Source organism: Castanea sativa, chromosome 7 (assembly GCF_040712315.1).
Source record: "Castanea sativa cultivar Marrone di Chiusa Pesio chromosome 7, ASM4071231v1".
Taxonomy (NCBI): domain Eukaryota; kingdom Viridiplantae; phylum Streptophyta; class Magnoliopsida; order Fagales; family Fagaceae; genus Castanea; species Castanea sativa.
This window is the reverse complement of record NC_134019.1, coordinates 28,082,587-28,102,241: the sequence shown is the minus strand read 5'-3', so window position 1 is coordinate 28,102,241 and position 19,655 is coordinate 28,082,587. Positions and strand designations below refer to the sequence as shown.

Genomic DNA, 19,655 nt, shown 5'->3' with positions numbered 1-19,655 from the left:
CATTATATCATTTTTATTTTAATCGAACACTAAAAATTGCATATTTTTTACAAAGAAAATTATTGCAATATTGGAGAAAATTAATAACAAGTTAGTGATATTTGTGTCAGGGATACATTGATTTTCAAACTTATATTTCGACATCAATTACTTTAGTCAATAGATCAAGTTGAACACAAATACGGAAGTTCAACATATAATTTTTACAAATTAATATCTTACTATTCACAAAAAAGTAATTTAAATATTCATTTATTATGTTATTCAAAATCCATTAATCATATTCCTTGTCATGTTAATTTATTTCTAAATCTTAGGGATGTATGAAAAAGATGAACAACATGAAAAAAAAAAATATTCTAAGGACTACATTTTATGTAGGCATTACCTGCCATTTTGACTGTAAGTACATGCATTAAAGTGGTATTTTTCTCTCTTTTTCTTAACGGTGTTTTAATTTTGGCTCTTAAAAAATGTGTTCACCCTAACCATTGAATCGGTATTTATGGGCTTTATATATATATATATAGCGTATTTTTCTAAATATTATCTAAAGCATATATTGCAGCCCTTAAATTGTAGTCCAGTGTTGAGCAGTAATGAATCCTCCATCATAAGCATGCATTAGCTAAGAACAAGTATAAGAACAATTTTGAAAAAACAAAAACAAAATGGATTAGTACCAAAGTATCCAACTTAACCTCTTCCTTCAAAAAGAAGTATATCCATCAGACCTTTATTTATTTATTTTAATCAGTTCTAATGCAACTATCAACTTGTATTTGTTTTAAAAAAAATCTTTTCTTTTCTTTTTTTCCTTTAAAGAAACTTTAAAAGACTCTTCATAAACAAGTTTAGCAGGCGTGTTTGAAGGCTTCTAAGTTCTAACTCAAACAAATTTGGCAGCACAAATTGAAAGAACGCGGAAAAGAATTAATATTAGACTGGAATTATTGAGATCTTATATCTAGTCCAAATTTTTTTTTTAATCTTGTCTAGAAATTATGTTGTTCAATCACCATTGGCATGATCCACTTTGATATGTCTATAATTGATAAGCCATAAAGTCTGGTCAACTAGAACTTGTAGTTCAAATCCAAATACACCTGACAAAGAAGAATAAACACATGGCAAAAAAGAATTTAATATGGCCTATATAAGGAAGAAATGAAACCATTTATTGGGGATTAATAGGTTTTTAGTAGAATACCTAATTATTGGGAATTAATAGATTTTTTGTAGGACACCTAATTACAAGTCTCATTCAATCCTACAAAAGGAACTCCTCATCATAAAAATTTATGCTAATTTATTTACAAAAATTAAAAAAAAAAATTAAAAATTGAAACATATTTTGGCTCCTTCAAGGCTCACCCAATGGTTTCTTTGGTAGTATATATCCACCCACAGCAAGCAAAAGAGTATTGCACTTCCAAATCTGCATATAAGAGCATTATACTTTCAACTTGCATGGATTTCCAATATTTAAAAACTTTATTAAACAAAGAACCTTAAAGGAAAGTTATTCGCAATTTTTATAGTTAAATCAAGGTTTGATGGTTGAACCATATATCATAAATAATAAAATATATTACTCAATTTATCTTTTTTTTTTTAGACAGTTTCAACCTTTAGCATCTGCTCCTGATGATAGCTCTTTATCATCAGACCAAGATACCAATTAGTTTTTGGTGTAAGTAGAAATAAACTCCAGATCTCTTATACAACCATCACTTTATCAATTTATTACTTTGTAAGCACAATTACTTCTTGAAGTTTTAACTTAAGGGAGATGTTACTCCTCAATTGTCTTGTAAACTAAACATGACAATCCAAAGATGAAAGATAAATGGGAAGAATATGGTAAACTTTATACGAAAAATGTGATTAATATCTTTCTCTTTTGTGATGTGGGTCTAGTTTTATAAGGAAGACATAACAGGATTCTCAGGAAAAAAAATCCCTAACAGAAATCCCACATCAGAATCCTATTCCTCAATAAGAATTATATTTAATGAAGATATTAAAACCTTCAATGATATTGACAGATCGAAAACTGTGTGCATTGCAACAAGGTGTTTAATGATATTAAAACCTTAAATAACCTCAGAGATTCCAAAATCAAAATCAAAATTGCTGTTAAGTATGACAATATTAATATATTATAAGAAACTCATATTATAATATCACTTCAAAACAATTCAAATTAAGCATAAACTTTTGATTACATAAACAAACTTTACGGGTGAGTGAGTCTGTCTTTGCGCTGATCAGATCATGCTACTTCCATTCGTCAGGCACGGCATAACGATTGTTATAGTAATCGAATTGGTCGTTGTTATTATCATCATCTTCTTCTTCTTCTTCTTCATCGATGGGCCAGTCATTGATATCGGGTTTGATTTTGTTCCTCATTTCTTGGAGGGAGAAGGGGTCTTCATTTTCGATAGGATTGGGGAAGGTTAGAGAGAGCGAGGAGAGGAAGAGGAGCAGAGCGGTGAGTGAGAGAACAAGGAAGAGAACGCGTCTACTCGGCATCTTTGTATTATGTGGAAGTTTGCGTGAGTCCGAAGAGAATGAAAGTGAAGTATGAGGATTAGGGTTTGTATGCACTGTTAGTTACACGTCTTCTCTCTTATCCTTTACTTTATAATTGGCCAAGTAGTAGGAAATTTGACCTGTCACCACTGACCATTGACAAATGGATAAGATTTCAAATTTTTAAATAAATTTTTATGAATTACTTGTTAATATCATGTAATTATCTATTGATACAATTTTTTTTAATCTCAAAATGCATGTAGATTTATAATAAACACAGTTAATAACTTCTTTTTTTGAATTTAAATTTAAAAATTTTAGGCTTCTCTATTTAATATTCAAAAAATAAATAAAATCCAGTCAAAAGACAAATTGATTTTGAAGCCAAAAACAAACATCATTCATTCAATATTTAAAAAACTAGAATCCAAATACAATGCCAGTAAGATAGGTAGTGGTGATTCTTCCGGCCATACTACATCATCATCTATTTGGAAAACATAGCGAGCCAGATAATGAGCTACAGAGTTTGCACTGCGACAAACACAACCGGCAGTCTAAGGCCTGCAACTAAACACTAAATATCTTCATATATCAGACCCAACCGAGACAAATTGACAAATGAGGATGAAATTGCTTTCATAACATTTACATTGTCTTCCTTAAGAATAATCTCTAAGAAGCCTGCATCCATCACAAACTCCATTGCTGCTTTCATAACATTTACATTGCCTCCCTTAAAAATAATCTCTGAGAAGCCTGCATCCATCACAGACTCCGTTGCTTTTAGGAACGGAATCAGGATTTGAGCTTAGGAGGGGCCGAAGTATAAACCCAAAAAAGTTTGAGAAATTTTCAAATTTTATCACCTTAATTAACATTACAATCTAATATTTGTTAGCGCAATTAAAGATCGTGTTGTAATAAACTAATACCACTTTCCTCAGTGGTGATTTTTTGAAATTTTGTTTGAGGATTTTCAAATTTAGGACATCAACACTAGCTAGATATTTCCTGAATTGTAAATTTACGATAATTTGTCCTTAATGCAAAATTAGTGGTCTTAATTTTTCACTCCATTTTAATCATTAATTGATAAATCAACCAAATTAATTTTAATAGTTTCCAAATGGTAGTTCTCTAAACCTTTAGACTCCAATCAACAGTCATAGATCATTATTAACATCTACGATACTATTCAATATTCTAGCACATTCTACATCATGCTTCCATGCCCCCACAAGACAATAAAATAATGTTAATAATATATCGGTTCCAAATCTCACGATCACAACCCACAACTCGCACTTGACCAAAACACGTGTGTCTAGAGATAAACCAAACAAATAGCGAAACAAATAAAATATATTCACAATCACATTCCCAATAGAGAGATAAGAGAAGAGAGATCCATGAGTCCATACCTTGACCAAATCAACTTGTGTGTGAGTGTAAACAGTGGACTAGATTAGAGGGGTGGAGATGCGCCAAGCCAAAGGAGCAGATGAACCAAACCATGCAGCTGGTTAGGATTGGTGTGTGGAAGCATTTAAGAATGAGAGCTAGAGAGTGAGATAGATGGGAAAAAGTTTTAATGGGTAAAATTGGGGATTTGTGATTTCTGTTTTGTTATTTCAAATTTGTAATTATATTGTGTATACTTTTTGGTTTAGACAGGATTTTTATTTAATCTTAAGGTTATTTGTGTTATTGGGTTTGTTTAGATTGGATTTATGTTCTATTTTGTTTTTAATTTTGGTTTATCTAGAGGTTGAAGGGGATAAAAATAGTAAATGGACGGAGATGATGAGGACGGATAGACGCCGTAAGTGAACTCGGCTATGACGGTTAAGTATTGCTTAATATCCGTCTTACATAAACTAAGTGTGGATTTCACGTGGCATGTTGTTTGATATATTTCAGATGAGCTTTTGCTTTATCTCCACACAAACGTGCATACTTGGACTTCTTGCGACACACGTTTGGGAAGACTCCTATATGGAAAGGAACTTGAGAAGGAAGTTGTATCCAAAAAGAAAGGTAATTCTACTCAATATAAATACCCTAGAAACCCTAAGTACGAAGGTACGCACAATATTCTTAACTCTGGCACTCTAGGGTTAAAGGAACAAGATTCTAACTTGACCTTCGGAGGGTATTTGGCCGACACCACACCGGTGCTCTCTTCTAGGTCCTTTGTTTTCTTTTTGCAGGTATTGCTTTCGTTTGAGGAGCGCTTGCAACTCACTGGTGATATTTTCGGCATCATCAGAGGTTATTCTTATTATTCTTAGGACAATTGGGTTTGTTTTGATCAGAGGTTTTTTTTGTTATTCATGGGGCAATCAGGCAAAGTAGATAGTTTTTATTTTTGGGTCAATTTGAAAATATTTTTGCAGGAGGGGAGCCAAAAGTAATATTTTGGGGTACATTTCAAATTTTTTGAGAATAGATACCTACTAAGCATAATTTTTGAAAAATCTTGGGGGAGGGGGGGCATGGCCCCCCAGCCCTCACATAGTTCCGTCTCTGGTTGCTTTCCAACATGCCAATGCCTCTACCTCCTCGCTATCCATTGCTGGAGGTCCCTTAACCGATAGAGCAACCATCACTAACTCTATATCATTTCAAACCACTGCACCACAACTTGATGCACCTATCTATGTAAATACAGGGGCATCAAAATTTAATTTGTAAACAAACCCCAAGGGTGGCCTCCACGTACGACTGCCTAGGCTCTGCATGTGCCGGAATAGCAAGATGGTTTTGAGCAGGGGACAAATTTTTTAGGGGCTCATGTACAATTTTTTTTAATTTAAACTACGTTTATATAAGATAAACACCAAACTAGTTGGTGAGTAACAGACCCCGAAGTGTAAAACAGTAAACCATTGGCATAATCTATCATCAATCTCTCTCACACTTCCCGAAAAAACTAAGTAGTTGAAATTACTTTCGTTCTTCCACAATCTTGTGATTGAAAAAAAAGGGGGGCAAAAAAAAGAGCAAAATTTGTTCCTCCACAATCTGTGATTGAAAAAAAAAAATGGAAAATGCAGAATTAGGAGGGCAAAGAAGATGGATAATCATATACGAGAAAAAGCTCAAGAGAAAATGTCTCTATACTTTAGCGAAGATAGTAACATTTAAACTCAAAAAATTATTTTAAGAAACAACAAAAAATTGCATTTTACTTTGACAAACATATTTCCTGAGATAGCATTAGTTAAACCATGACATAATAAATGCTACTCAATTAATTACTAGTTTCTAAGCCCAATTAACTTAAGGAAGTGATTACTCCTCAATTGTCTGACTCATGTAAACTAACAATGACTTTACATGTCAAAAGTCAAAACATCTGAAAGATGAAAGAAAAATGTGATTAGCATATATGGACTATGGATTCAGTTTTATGAGAAAAACTTTCTATTGAAAAACATTTTTTTTTTTTTTTTTTTGGAGAAGGTATTGAAAGACTTTATAGGAAGTAAACATTAGAATTCTATTCCTAAATAAAGGCAAAACATAGGTATGGTACAGTACCTTAAATTCCCTTCTTACATTTATGCCACGGGTATAAAATATACAGCTCAACAAATTGGCGTTAAAACCTTTATCTTTTATTTTTTTGACTGGCCTGCTATGGAGAACCAAATAAAGTCAGTTTTAGATTTCAGATATGCCTCCACCAAACTTATTCCGCTAAGTCTCCTCCTTCAAAGACATGATCAGGTTTTTAATATTTTTTTGGCTTTTTAAGATTTCAGATTTACCCACCAATTTTGTTTAATATTTATTTGGCTTTTTATTCAAATCCTCTCCTCTTTATTACTTACCCAGCAATGGCAATCCACACTTTCACTCTCAAAAACAGTTTCTTCTCATTATTGATCAACGACTAATCATAGGAAATAAGGGGCAAGGCCATGAACTAAGAATTCAAGCCATGGATCAATAAGGTGAACCCAGATCAACGGAAACACGATGAGAGAGAGTGATTGAGAGTTGTTCCTTTCAACTGACCACCACAAACCCCTCCGCAGCCGCCATGCCCCGCCGTCTTCTTCATTCTCTTAGCCTAGTTCTCTATAAAAGCATGGGGTTTCTTGTGGGTGAAACCACTCTGCCTCCACACATGGTGGCCAAAAATAATGTGAGGCATGCTTGTGAAGGGGTCTTGCCAAAAATTTGTTGAGTTTTAGCCAAAATTTTTGTTCGAAATCTGTCTGTTTCTTGGGAAAATAAGGGTGAAAGTGTTTGAAGTTATCTGGTTTTCACGTATGTGAGGGAAAAGATGAGAGAAAGTAGGGGGGGAAAAAAGACGGCAATTCCTTGTAACACCGTTTGTTGAGTTGTATATTTTATACACGTGGCTTAAATGTAAGAGAGGATCCTAAGGTACTGCACAAGTACTGTACTTAAGTTTTGCCTCCTAAATAAATATGCAAAGTATTAAAGGTATGACTAAAAGTCTTGTAATTCAATTATGTTTCAATAGATGTTTAGGGTTGAAATTATTCCAACCATTGAATTATATAAAGATAGATGAATTAATAACTAAGTATTGAATATATGGATCAGCTTTTATATGGCTTTATAATGAGATTGAGAGGTCCAAACTACTATATGCGTTGCAACAAGAACCAAAATAACATCAAACATCCCAACATCAATAACATCAAACGTCCCAACATTGAATAAATAGCAAACATAAAATCGCTGTACCCACAATATAACTTCGAAACTCTACTAATAATTAAATTACATACTGTATAATTAATACCACTCCAATATCGTCCAAGGGACATAATTTAACTTTGAATACACTACTACTACATGCATAAACTTCACCAAGGAGGACTATGCCTGTACGGATCATGGTAGTCCCATTCATCGGGATCGGCACGGGGATGTTCCATGAACTCGTCGTCCTCCTCCTCCTCCTCCTCATCATAAAGCTCGTCATTGATATGATCCGGAGTAGAAGTGAGGGTGTGTTCGCTTTTGCTCTCCAGTTTTTCGAGGGATGACAGATCTTCATCAAATTCGCTGGGTTTGGAGAGGGTTCGAGAGAGTGAGGAGAAGAGGAGCAGAGCCATGAATGAGAGAACGAGAATGTGTGGACTCGGCATCTTTGTGTGGTGTCTGAATCCGAAGAGTGAAAGTGAGGAATGAGAGTGAGGAGTGGGGTTTAATAGTTTATAGAAAGCGAAGGACTCAAGGTAATTATCTGCAAAGGTAAAACACCTCTTTTTTTACGTCTCTACATGCTACGTATCTTATTGATAGGATTTCCATTCTCCCTAAGTACCAAGACTTCTTATAAAATTTTATTTTTTTGGTTAAAGAAACTAGAAAATACAAGTAGATTCACAATAAACACAGTCCCAACGTAACTCTATTTAATAGTAGTTATTGGATTAGTTGGGAACTTGGGATTGTGTTTAATGATGTGAGATAGATTATTTGATAGTACAAATATGTGTTTTATAATAACACTAGAAAGAATTTAAGGGTCATTTGATAGCGTTGTTCTAGTAATGTTATTTGTATTTTTTGAAAATATGTGTAGATAAAAAAGTGTGTGAAAGTACATGTAATATTGTTTAAAAATTGAAAAACGTTAAACTACTATACCAAACGAGCCCAAATTTCAATGAGTAACAATCACTTCTGAATTTTTGGTTATTACTCCCTCCATCCTAGTTTGTTTGTCTTCTATCCCATTTTGAGATGTCCCAAAATATTGTCCTGTTTCTAAAAATAAAAGTTATTAGTTTACTAATGTTCCAATTATACCCCTACTTTATTTTCAAAAGTATTTGAAAAGAAAATTAACAAATATTTAAAAAATTAATCTAATTGAGACACTTTTTTAGTTGCTTCATTAAGAATAACTCTTTTTTTTTAAAGCTGATAAATTTATTTGAGCATAGTTTTGTAAACTTATACATTTTTATTAGGCAAACAAAACAATAAATAGTATTTCCTTAAAAAGTTTGACTTTTCAAATAGGACAAATAAATTGGGACAGAGGAAGTATTATTTTTAACTTAAATTTATGTGATTTGTCCACTTCGTTGTTGATTATTACTTTTTTATTACTGTATATAGCTTGCATGGATAGAAAATCACTTTATATATATATATATATATATATATACACACACATATATATATAGTGAGTTTTGGGCTGTGGCTAGTGAGTTTATGTACTGTGCCCCTCGAACTAAACTCAGTGTGGGTGATACCGTACCGGCCGGTACGGCCAGTATATACCGTTCCGGTCAGTGCACCGGTACAAGTACACCCCTATTTTGTACCGAAAAAAATACCAACCATACCGGCGAAATCCGGCTGTTTCGGCCGGTAAATGGATACCAGGCCGAAACACAAAAATCTCATTTGTAATGAAAGAAAACAGAGAAGAAGGAGGAAAAGAAGAACACAACTCTCTATTTGCTTCTCATTAGAAAACAGCGATGAAGCACAAAATCGACGGAACTCTCAATCAAAAAACAAACTCAAATCACAATTTTAAAACTAATCAAATTAGAACCAAAAAAAAAAAAAAAAGCAAAGCTGACCCATCTGAGCCTCCGTGGGGAGGAGGACCTGCACTAGTGAGAGGGGAAAAAAGGTTGCCGACGAAGTGCTATTGAAGGAAAGAAAAAAGAAAGTTGAAGAGAGCTCCAGATGAACTGATGAAGAAAAGAAAGAAGAAAAGTCAAGAGAGCATGAACTGATGAAGTGCCAGAGAAGAAAAGAAAGAGGAAAAGAAAGAAGAAAAGTCAAGAGAGCATGTATCGATGAAGTGCCAGAGAAGACGTGAAGATAGAGATAAGGGAAAGGAGTGGAGGAGAAAAAAAGAGGAAAAAAGAAAAGAAAAGGAACCGTGTGGACGAAAAAAAAAAAGATAAGGAAAAAAAATAAAGAATAAGAAATTAAATTTGAGAAATGTTACTACAATGTTTTCACAATAAATCTTAAATAGTTGGTTGTTATTAACTAATGCTGATAAAAAAAAATATTTAGGTGATGTGTTCAAATTAAAATCAGTAATAACTAGTAAATTTATTGTGAAAATATTATAAAATGTTAAGAATGTAATATCTTTTATTAAACAATAATACTCCCACTGATAGCACACACTAATACTATTGCTACACTTTTTCTTTTTTTTTTTATAGATAATCTACTGCTACACGTTAGACTCAAACTTTTTACTGTCATTCAACTGTAAACAAAATGAAAATTTAAAATATTTTACAACCATTCTTTTCTTTTTTTTCTTTTTTCTTTTTTGAGAATTTTCTTTCTTTTTTCTTATTAGATAAATTCTACTGCTATTTTTGTTAGACTTTAGATAAGTACAATCATATCTTCTTAAAAAAATAAAAAATAAAAATAGTATAAACTTACAAATTATATGAATTTTTACCAACCAACGTATAAAAAAATAAATAAATTTAAATGTAAATATTTTTATATATTTATCTATATATATACTTAAAGGAATTTTAATTTATGTAAGGATATATAAAATTAGCGGTAAACCCGAAACGGTACATCGGTATTGACCGATATCCGAAATATATCGTATCGCTAGCCAAACTGGTACAGCTTCCGGTACGGCATTGACTTCCTTGACTAAACTGGTTAAAAGGAAGCAGTTTATAATTATAAAGGTCAAGTGAGATAAACCTGAAATTGGCTAGGTTAAGTTGAATAAAAGGCTTCACTCATTCTATTGGGGTCTTTATCAATGTTGATGCAAAGTTGTGGGCTCTAAGGGAATGGTTAATAATGTGTAGAAATTGAATCTTGGAGCAATGGAAATTGAAATAGATGCTAAACTTGTGTTTGGTTGGATAAATAAGGAGTATAGTAGTAGTTTATATCATGCTTCTCTTACCTTGGATTGCAAGACCCTCATTAGCCAGATTCCTCAAATAAAGATGAGTCACTACTTCCTTGATGCAAACAACTGTATTGATATTTTGGCCAAAATAGGTCTAACTCTAGATCAGGATATTATGTATTTTGATAGTCTTCCTTATAAACTTACGTTTGCTTTTATTTTATAACAATGCGGATCTGTATTATGAGAGGCCTAGTCCTCTAAATTTTTTTGTTGTTGATTATGCTCCTTAATGATCTCTGGATTTACCACAAGAAAAAAAAAAAAAAAAAAACAATTGTTTTAAATTATTTCTTGATTTTTTAACCTAAGTGGGTGATTATTAATCCTACATTGTCATGTAAACTAAGAATGACTTGACAGCTCAACAATAAAAGATAAATGGAAAGAATGGTAAATTTTATAATAAATATATGGTTTACATTTTTCTCTTTAATAATGTGGGACTAATTTTACGAGGAAGGCTAAATAGAAAGAAATCCCACATTAGAAAACTACTTTTTTTTTCATAATAAATGTTACACTTCATGAAGAATTACAAATATTCTAGGTATGGTCCTTATGGATCAGCAAGTATACGCAATGTTATTTATCATAAAATAAAATAATAATAATAAAAAGATATTGAATGTTGGCTTGTGGCTTTGATGAGATTGACAGGTCCAAACTAGTTCAAAAAAAAAAAAAAAGATTGACAGGTCCAAACTATGTGCCTTGCAACTAGGTCTTTAATGAGAGGAGTACCAAACTGACAAAAGAGATCCTTTGAAATCAATCAATTTCATTGTTTAGATTAATTTTTACAAATCTTTAAGAGGTATAGATTGTCATGTTATTTAAAATTAAATAACATAGTAATCTATATACTATTAGATTTAGAAGTTCATAACAGTAAAGGTCTGTGTAGAAAGTACTAAAAATAAAGGTAAAAGTTAACTGAAATAGTACATTAAGACCCATAAATAATATCAACAAGTGCAATAAAGCCCATGAATAGTAGCAAAATAAGTTAAATAATAAAATAAGTTAGTTTTTTTAAAACTGGAGCTAAACGCGCACTAAAGTGTATGAATTGGAACCTACAAGATAACTTCAAAACTTCACTAATAAGGAAGACATCTTATAGTCATTCTTTTGGCTTCTGGTTTCTTTAAAACAATACGTTTGTCTGTGTTTTTAATTTTTCAAATTATAGGGTAGTTACAAGATGTAGAACCATCCTTAATGGTAAATGATAATTTGGCCAAAAGATTAAAGAGGTAATGTGATCAAATCATATTCTCAAATGACACTTCTAAGCAACTACAAAGAAAATAAAATACAACTTCAATAAACACATTTTTTCTAAGAAATTACTAGGAAAAAAGAAAAACTTCATTAAACATATTTTCATTATTTTTTTGATAAACTAAACATATCTTCATTATGTTAATAGCATCACATCAATGTTTGAGTAGAAGGTACTCAAACCTATACATATAAAAAACCAACATATTTGAGTAGCTTTATAAACCAACTACAAAAAACTGCTGCAAAGTGTGCAAACAATTATCCAAATTGTCCTATAAACTAGAATATATCAAATTTGAATTGTTGCTAAAAGCCTAAAATTTAGCCTTGCTAACTTCAGGATGGCATTGACTTCAATCGATCATTGAATACTTCAAAGCCTTTCCTTGATGACAAAGGAGCAACATTTGGTACATGACGCTTGGATAACGCTTGCACTTGACTTCATGAACAACTATACCTTATATTTAGACCTTTTTTTACAAATGGGCTGCATTGCTGCGTTGAAAACTTCTCTAGTGCCTGGCTTTTCATAAGAGGCCACAATACTTCAGCTCGCACAGTAAGACAAATTGTATTAAAAATAGCTTTGCCCCAAAAAAAATTTCTAATTCCATAGATCCAAATGAATAAAAGATTTTATATTCAAGGCCCAAATCTCATGTAATAACAATTATTGGAATGTTTAAACAAGATTGGCAGTGTTGATCACCAAAACCAAGTTAATGGAAACCAAAAATAATATTAAATATTTTGTATATAGTAGAGCAGAAGAATTTACAATTCATCACTCTTCAGTATGGAAGAGGACTAATCCGAAGCTATTGTTAAGTATCAGAATTATCAAACACATGAACACAAGAAAATAAAAGAAAATAAAAAATGTTATGCTCTCACAAAGACCTCATTCAAGCCAAGGTTCAATATAGACTTTCCACTTTGCCCTTTTCTAAACCCCCTTCCCATAGCTCCACGAAAACCACGTAGCTGAAACAATACCACCACAAATGACACCATCCACCAGAAGTGTGAGCATAAGCCAACAGAGAATTAAAAGCAATCAACAAGTAGTTTCACAAATGCTTTACAGACAATATTTCAACTTTTCAAGAGATCAGTCAAAACTTATATTACCACAGCCATAAAATAAATACCCGTATCTCTAGTCCACAGCCAAGGAAAAAAAAAAAAAAAAAAAACCTCAAATTGACCTTTCTATAGTCATCTATGAACGATTCTAAAGCCATAAAATTTTCCCAACTTATGCAAAATTTTCATCATCTTTTACAAATTTCATTTCTATTATCGTTCATAGGTGACTATAATACTAATAAAGAAGGTGAAAGACTGGAAAAACACACACACATACAAACCTTGACGATAAGATCGAATTGCTTGTTAGAGAGAACGAAATGGAGGCAGTTATCCAGGGACATCTTCTCTGTCCTCGTGTTCACTTTCGAGCTCATCCCCTTTCATAATGGCAAGGTGGGGTGTGTCAGATTGGAAGAGAACTACAAGAAAGAGATTTTCATTTTTATGTTTCAAAGGAGAAATGAAATATGAGAAACAAATGGTGGATTGATATTTGAAATTTAAAATTGAGGCGGGTCCCGAAATTTTTTGAAAACAGTTGATTAATGCCTAATGTTAACAGAAGACCAGCACACTAACGTCATTTAGCTATGGTTGCTAAGCTGGATAATTTAAATGATGTCAGCATTTTTATCTGACTTGTGTTGTTCTTATTGGTTGGGACTACAAGGTCAACCAGGTGACCTTGTAGTCCAGGACTAAGTAAGAATTTTCCAAATTTTATAATATATATGGTTTACATTTTTCTCTTTAATAATGTGGGACTAATTTTAGGAGGAAGGCTGAATAGAAAGATATCCCACGTTAGAAAACTACTTTTTCTCATAATAAATGTTACAGTTCTTGACGAATTACAAGTATTGAAGGTATGGTCCGTATGGATCAGCAAGTAAAGTATATGCAATGTCATTTATCATAAAATTAAATAAGATATTGAATGTTGGCTTGTGGCTTTGATGAGATTGAGTCCAAACTAGTTCAAAAAAAAAAAAAAAAAAGATTGACAGGTCCAAACTATGTGCTCTTGCAACTAGGTCTTTAATGAGAGTACCAAACTGACGAAAGAGATTCTCTTAAATCAACCAATTTCATTGTTTAGATTTATTTTTACAAATCTTAAGAGGTATAGATTGTCATGTTATTTAAAATTAAATAACATAGTAATCTATATACTATTAGATTTAGAAAATCATAACAGTAATAGTCTGTTTGAGATTTGTTTATTTGCTAAAACTGAAAACATTTTGCAAAAAGTACCGTAGATAGAGGTAAATACTAATTGAAATAGTATAGTAAGACCCATAAATAATACCAACAAGTGCAATAAAACCCATTAATAATAGCAAAAATAAACTAAATAGTAAATAAGTTGGTTTTTTTTAAGCTGAAGTCAAACGGGCACTAAAGTGTAGGAATTGGAACCTACAAGATAACTTCCAAACTTCACTAATAAGGAAGACATCTTTTTCAAAAGATTACGAAATTGCATTAGTACAAGGACTGATACCACTCAAACACCAAAGGATAATTTCAACGAAGATAGCATGAATTTTACATACGGTAGTGTTACATCTAAAATTTTGATTACACAAAACTCCAAAACACCAGGCCACTCCTTATGGTAGCCATCAACGATTCATCTCTATTAACATAAAATAAGGATGGTGATCCAAATGACTAAAATTAGATCACAATCTGCAGCAACATAGGCTTACTCTGAATCTGATGAGTCTGCCTTTGTGCTTTGCCTGACACTCCTTCTGGCTTGTGAACCAGATCTAGATGCATTTAGTGATGATTCACCCTCAAAAGAGATAACTTGGGATTTAGCCAACCTTTCCTCCAGTTCCTCTGTGCTGAACTCATCCGTCCCACCAAGCTGATCAAATCCCACCTGATACACATCATATTGGACATTGTAATGTTATCGTCGTGAAAGCCCCCAAGACCAGAATAATCATATAAGAATATAAATGAGGGTTCAGTAAAAAGTATGTGCATTTTCCACCATCATACCACATAGTCGTCAACTTTGGCATTCTTTATGAGGGCAAGGGTTGGAAGAACAATGATCTTGAGCTTCTCAGCCAAGAATGGACTTTTTTCAGCATGGATTTTCACAAAACGTGTCTCTAAATGCTGCTTTGCCAGAATACTCAGGTGCTTGTCCATAACCTGCAAATGAACTGTAAACATAAATGGCTCCCCCTATATCTCAAATGTATCTCAAGATATCAATACCACAGGAAACTTATTCAGTACTTCAATGAATAGAAAGGGGTAAGGTTGGCACAGTTCTCTTTCCAAGATTCCATCACCTCAAAAAAACAAAAGGTAACCCATATAAACCTCTTTACGGAGATAAGAATAAACAGTATACTTGCACTTGAAAGGAATAATAGACTCTTTCCTCAAATCCATCAAAATTTTAATGGAAACCAAAGTGGACACCTGATGTTTTAGATAGGGTGTACACAGGTAGGACTGGGTTGGGTTTGAGGTATTTTTCAACCCATCCATAACTACTCAAGTTGAGAAATCCCTAATCCAACCCAAGGATCAAGTTGGGTTGTCAGGTTGAAGCCATTTTGCAGACCCAACAAAAAAAAAAGGTTTTAATTCAATTATTTAAACTCATTATTCAATAAGTTATAAGAATCTACACAACTAAGCCTAAATTCCAATTTTATCAAAACTAAGTCTAACAATAACAAAAAATCAAAAATCAAAATCAAATTAACAAATTTTAAATACATATATTTTTTTACTATTAATAGTGTTGGGTCGTGTTGATGTGGGTTGGATCAGGTCATGTTGGTCAGATGAATGCCATCGACCAATGGCCATCCTACTTTCATGTTGTCCATATTTAACATTAAGAAACACAACAGACAAGGAGACTTTAAAACCACATACATGCTACAGCTACATATTGGAAATATTGACATGAACAGGCAATGCATCAACATACCGAATCTTAACTACATGTGTTTTATTGGTAAGTTACGCATGCACCCCATTAGTCTCATATCTACAACCTTACCCTTCATCTCATTATTAAGAAAAGAATTAAGTGTCATTTGAGCTAGCACTCATTGACTAATTACATGTTTGTCACATGTACCAAGTAGAATGCATCATCATCAGTACCAAAGCATAATGACATGTACTCTTCCTGATTGGTAAGATTTGAGAATAAGTTGGTCTTTTAATACCTTATTTGTTTTGCTTTGCCATTTCAAATCAGTAATCCTAAGGGCAAAGTTTGGCTCCAAACATGTTTGGAGCCTTGGGCTCCAACAACCAATAGCATAATTACATCAATTCCTGTCACATGCAAATACATGTTACTCACTTAGCCCAACTAACTAAGTGAGCCATGTGCATTGCGCATTTGCACTTGACAAGACAAATACCATCTTCTTATTGGTGGTTGGAGCCCAAGGCTCCAAACATGTTTGGAGCTAAACCTTTTCCTAATCCTAATAGTACAAGAAAGAGTTCCAATATATTTGTGCCCAATGTATTCAAAGAATAGATTGAGTTGATTAACGGAAAAAAATTTCAAATATTGAGCTTGTTAGACCTTAGCATTTTTCCCCCTCACATTTTCTCTTCTCCTAGGAGTTCTATCACTATTCACATTCCTGTTCACAGCTTGTGGGTAGATGCGATCTTAGTTTCTTGACTACTCACCTTTTTTGCAATCCTAGATATAATATTACCTATTTCCCCACCAACCCCCTAGTTGTTCATGAACCTTAACCCTAGATTCTCATATTCTCCAAACCCCGGACCTACCACAAGCACACATAGATAACTCCCAATTCTATCCCATGTCAAGGCCTGCCAAATACCAACCCCAACCTTTAGCAGCCAAGGCTCAAGGCCATGTATAATACGCTCATTTCTAAGGAAAGTTTGGTTAAGGATGCAAGATATAGAGACTGCACTCCATACCAAAACATACCACAATTCTTTTTTATAAATAATAAGAAAGAATATGAAGATGTTTAAACAGCATTACAGCATTATCTAATGTGACTGTGCAGTATTATATGAATTACAGAACCAAAGAATCAAAGAGTTAAGAGGACCCAATACAAAGCAATACTTTCCAAAAGGGTGTACATGGAATGAATTGAAAGGAAAAAATTCCCCACAATGCAATCATTTTAATGTAAGGTTTAAAAGTATCAAAAAAATTTCTACGTACATGTGTTTGGATAAGATTATTTTGGTTTTAAAAAAAAAAACTGTATAAAAGAAAGGCTTTTAAAAGCAGTACATAAGTTAGCAATGAAAATAAGCTAACGTTTTAAGCTAAAACAAACAGACTCTAAACAAATAACCAAGTATTTTGCGCGGTCAGTCTATTAACAAGGTCAACATCCCTTAAATTTTTAGAGTCATTATCATATATGAGCTTGTTAACATAGTCTTTTTGCTTGTATCCATTTAAAAGCATGGCATCTTAAAACAAGACTGAGAGTAAGACGTAGTTCACTAGCTGCACTTTTAAAGGTTTAAATCTTTCCAAACTCTATACAGTATCATAGATTCCACTCTCTTCAAATTCATATATACACATACATTTACATAATCCATATTCACTGCCATTTTATAAATATACCAACAAATTGTGCTTTTCTAGTAAGGTCCCTTCATATACGAGCTCACTAGTCATCAAATTTCAATTCTTTCAAGTTTCAACAATAAACTATGAACTGGACAACATGTCGAATATACCATATTCTAATTAACCACATTGCTATTATTATCCTTCCTTTAAAAAAATTAAATAAATAATGTAAATTGCATTGGGAATTAGAGTAGGCGAATTCCTTTTTAGGTCTTTTATTCACAGGTGCCTAGGGAGGAGGAAGGTGGTAGATTGCAAAAGCAGTGGCAAAGTCTGATGTTCGTTCTTACTATAAGACTCTTAGAGGTACTAATGCCTCTTCATTCCCTATGAAGAGTATCTGGTGTGTTAAGGCCCCAAAGAGGATGTCCTTTGTCCAAACTGCAGCTTGGGGTAAGATGTCTTACATCAGATTATTACCTATGATAACCTCACCAAGAGGGTCTCTGTCTAGTTGGTTGGTGCTGCAGCGTGTGATTTTGTAGTGAGGAAACTATAAACCACTAGTTGCTTCATTGTGAGACTTCTTGTGCTTTGTGAAATGAAGTTTTTAGGGTGTTTGGGGGTTCAATAGGTGGTGCCCTCAAGAGTAGCTATCCTATTGTTTGAGTAAAGGAATTGATTCGGGAAACTCTTCAGATGCTTGCTACATTTGATGTGGCTAGTATAGAGAGAAAATAACAGTCACACTTTGGAGGATAGGGAGCTGAAATCCCTGTTAATCCACACATTGTTTAAATAGGCCTCCCACAAGGCGTTTTTTTTTTTTTTTTTTACAGGATAAAGCCAAGACACCAACCGTTTTTTGGTATAGGCAAGATTCAAACCCCAAATCTATTATTTAACAAGGAGAAACTTCACTAATTTAACTAACCAGAACCCACATTGTAATCTTATTTTATTGTTCCAACACTCAGTTTGTTTTTTTGGTTTGGTATGTTGTAATAATCCATTTTGAAGATGAAGCAATCATCTCTTTCAATAAAATTTATTTAGACGACATATTGGTAAATCTCACATATTTTGCCATCATAAATAAAGTCTGAGATCAGTTGCAATGCAAATTGAGCAAGGAGAAAAGAGGAAAAGGACCTTGCAGGGCCAGTTTTCGCGGTAGAAGTGGCAGACGACGCGATCGCTGGCCTTGACGGTGGAGAAGAAGTCCTTCTCGGAGAAGATCTCGGTGTAGTCGCCGTGGCCGAGGGAGATCCAACGGCTCCGCTTCTCGGCCATCTTCTTCATCTGCTGGAGCCTCCTTTCTCTGAGCACCTCCAGATCGTCCAGGTCAAGCCGATCCAGTGCTGAGATCTCCTCGTCTAGCTTCTCCTCCATGGCCTTCGCCACCGTCAGCACTTGCTTCTCTATAATCTGCGCCACACCATCACCAACACCATCAAATCAATCACAAAAACATAGATATAGAGATCGAGAGAAAGATACCTCTTGAACTTTAGGGTGCTCCATTGTTGGAAATTGGGCAAGATCTCTCTCTCTCCCGATACTATTGGAATATTGAAAATGCTTTCAGTTTCAGATGAAGATTGAAGAAGAAGGAGGGTGAGAGTGAGAGGGAAACGGTGATTTGGGAGAGGGGCGAAGGGTAATATACAAGACTACGACGTCGTTTTGTTTTGTTTCCTTTCGTTTTCTTTTTAATGGTGGTTTTCAAACATTTTGAATATTATTTCCCTCTAAATCGTTTTTTAATCCAAACATTTTTTTTCCCTGTTACCAATTGTTGGTTTAGCTGGATTTTTCATTTTTTATTTTTTTCTTTATTTTGTACTATTTTTTATGCAGTTTTTTTATACTTATATATATATATATATATAATATTTTACAACATTTTCACAATAAATATTTTTAATGCACACAATAAATCCTAAATGTAAATTGTTCCTAGTTCTAATTTGAATTAACTATTGAATTTACTTTTTTGTTCACTAATAACAACTAGTAACAATCTACCTTTAAGAATTTGTTGTGAACATAACAATTCTCTTTTAGCTGTAATTTTGTCTAATTTATTTTTCAAATAATTAAGCTAGTATGTTTTCTTTTATATTAGAAAATAAATTAGTACATCAAACCCAATGAAAATTAGAAACGTTGATACGATTGGTATGTTATTTTAGGTTTTGTGTTTACAAATTTTTTTGTTTT

General features: G+C 33.2%; 1 protein-coding gene and 2 long non-coding RNA genes across 4 annotated transcripts; all 3 read right to left on the bottom strand.

Moving 5' to 3' along the window:
* Positions 1 to 1,090: 1,090 nt before the first annotated feature.
* Positions 1,091 to 2,603, bottom strand: LOC142643719 (uncharacterized). Of its 2 annotated transcripts, XR_012845909.1 has the most exons (3): positions 2,244 to 2,603; positions 1,211 to 1,438; positions 1,091 to 1,106 (listed from the first exon to the last, which is right to left on the bottom strand). It is a non-coding gene; the product is annotated as an uncharacterized LOC142643719 (long non-coding RNA). The 2 variants fall into 2 exon arrangements; XR_012845908.1 differs by lacking the exon at positions 1,091 to 1,106 and having other exon boundaries at positions 1,158 to 1,438.
* Positions 2,604 to 12,494: 9,891 nt separating this feature from the next.
* On the bottom strand, positions 12,495 to 13,434 carry LOC142643409 (uncharacterized). The gene is made up of 2 exons (XR_012845851.1): positions 13,129 to 13,434; positions 12,495 to 12,742 (listed from the first exon to the last, which is right to left on the bottom strand). It is a non-coding gene; the product is annotated as an uncharacterized LOC142643409 (long non-coding RNA).
* Positions 13,435 to 14,313: 879 nt separating this feature from the next.
* On the bottom strand, positions 14,314 to 19,118 carry LOC142643408 (thioredoxin domain-containing protein 9 homolog). The gene is made up of 4 exons (XM_075818024.1): positions 18,933 to 19,118; positions 18,585 to 18,860; positions 14,867 to 15,025; positions 14,314 to 14,744 (listed from the first exon to the last, which is right to left on the bottom strand). The coding sequence occupies exons 1-4, from the start codon at positions 18,954 to 18,956 to the stop codon at positions 14,562 to 14,564; spliced, it is 642 nt and encodes a 213-aa protein (XP_075674139.1). The 5' UTR covers positions 18,957 to 19,118; the 3' UTR covers positions 14,314 to 14,561.
* Positions 19,119 to 19,655: the final 537 nt, after the last annotated feature.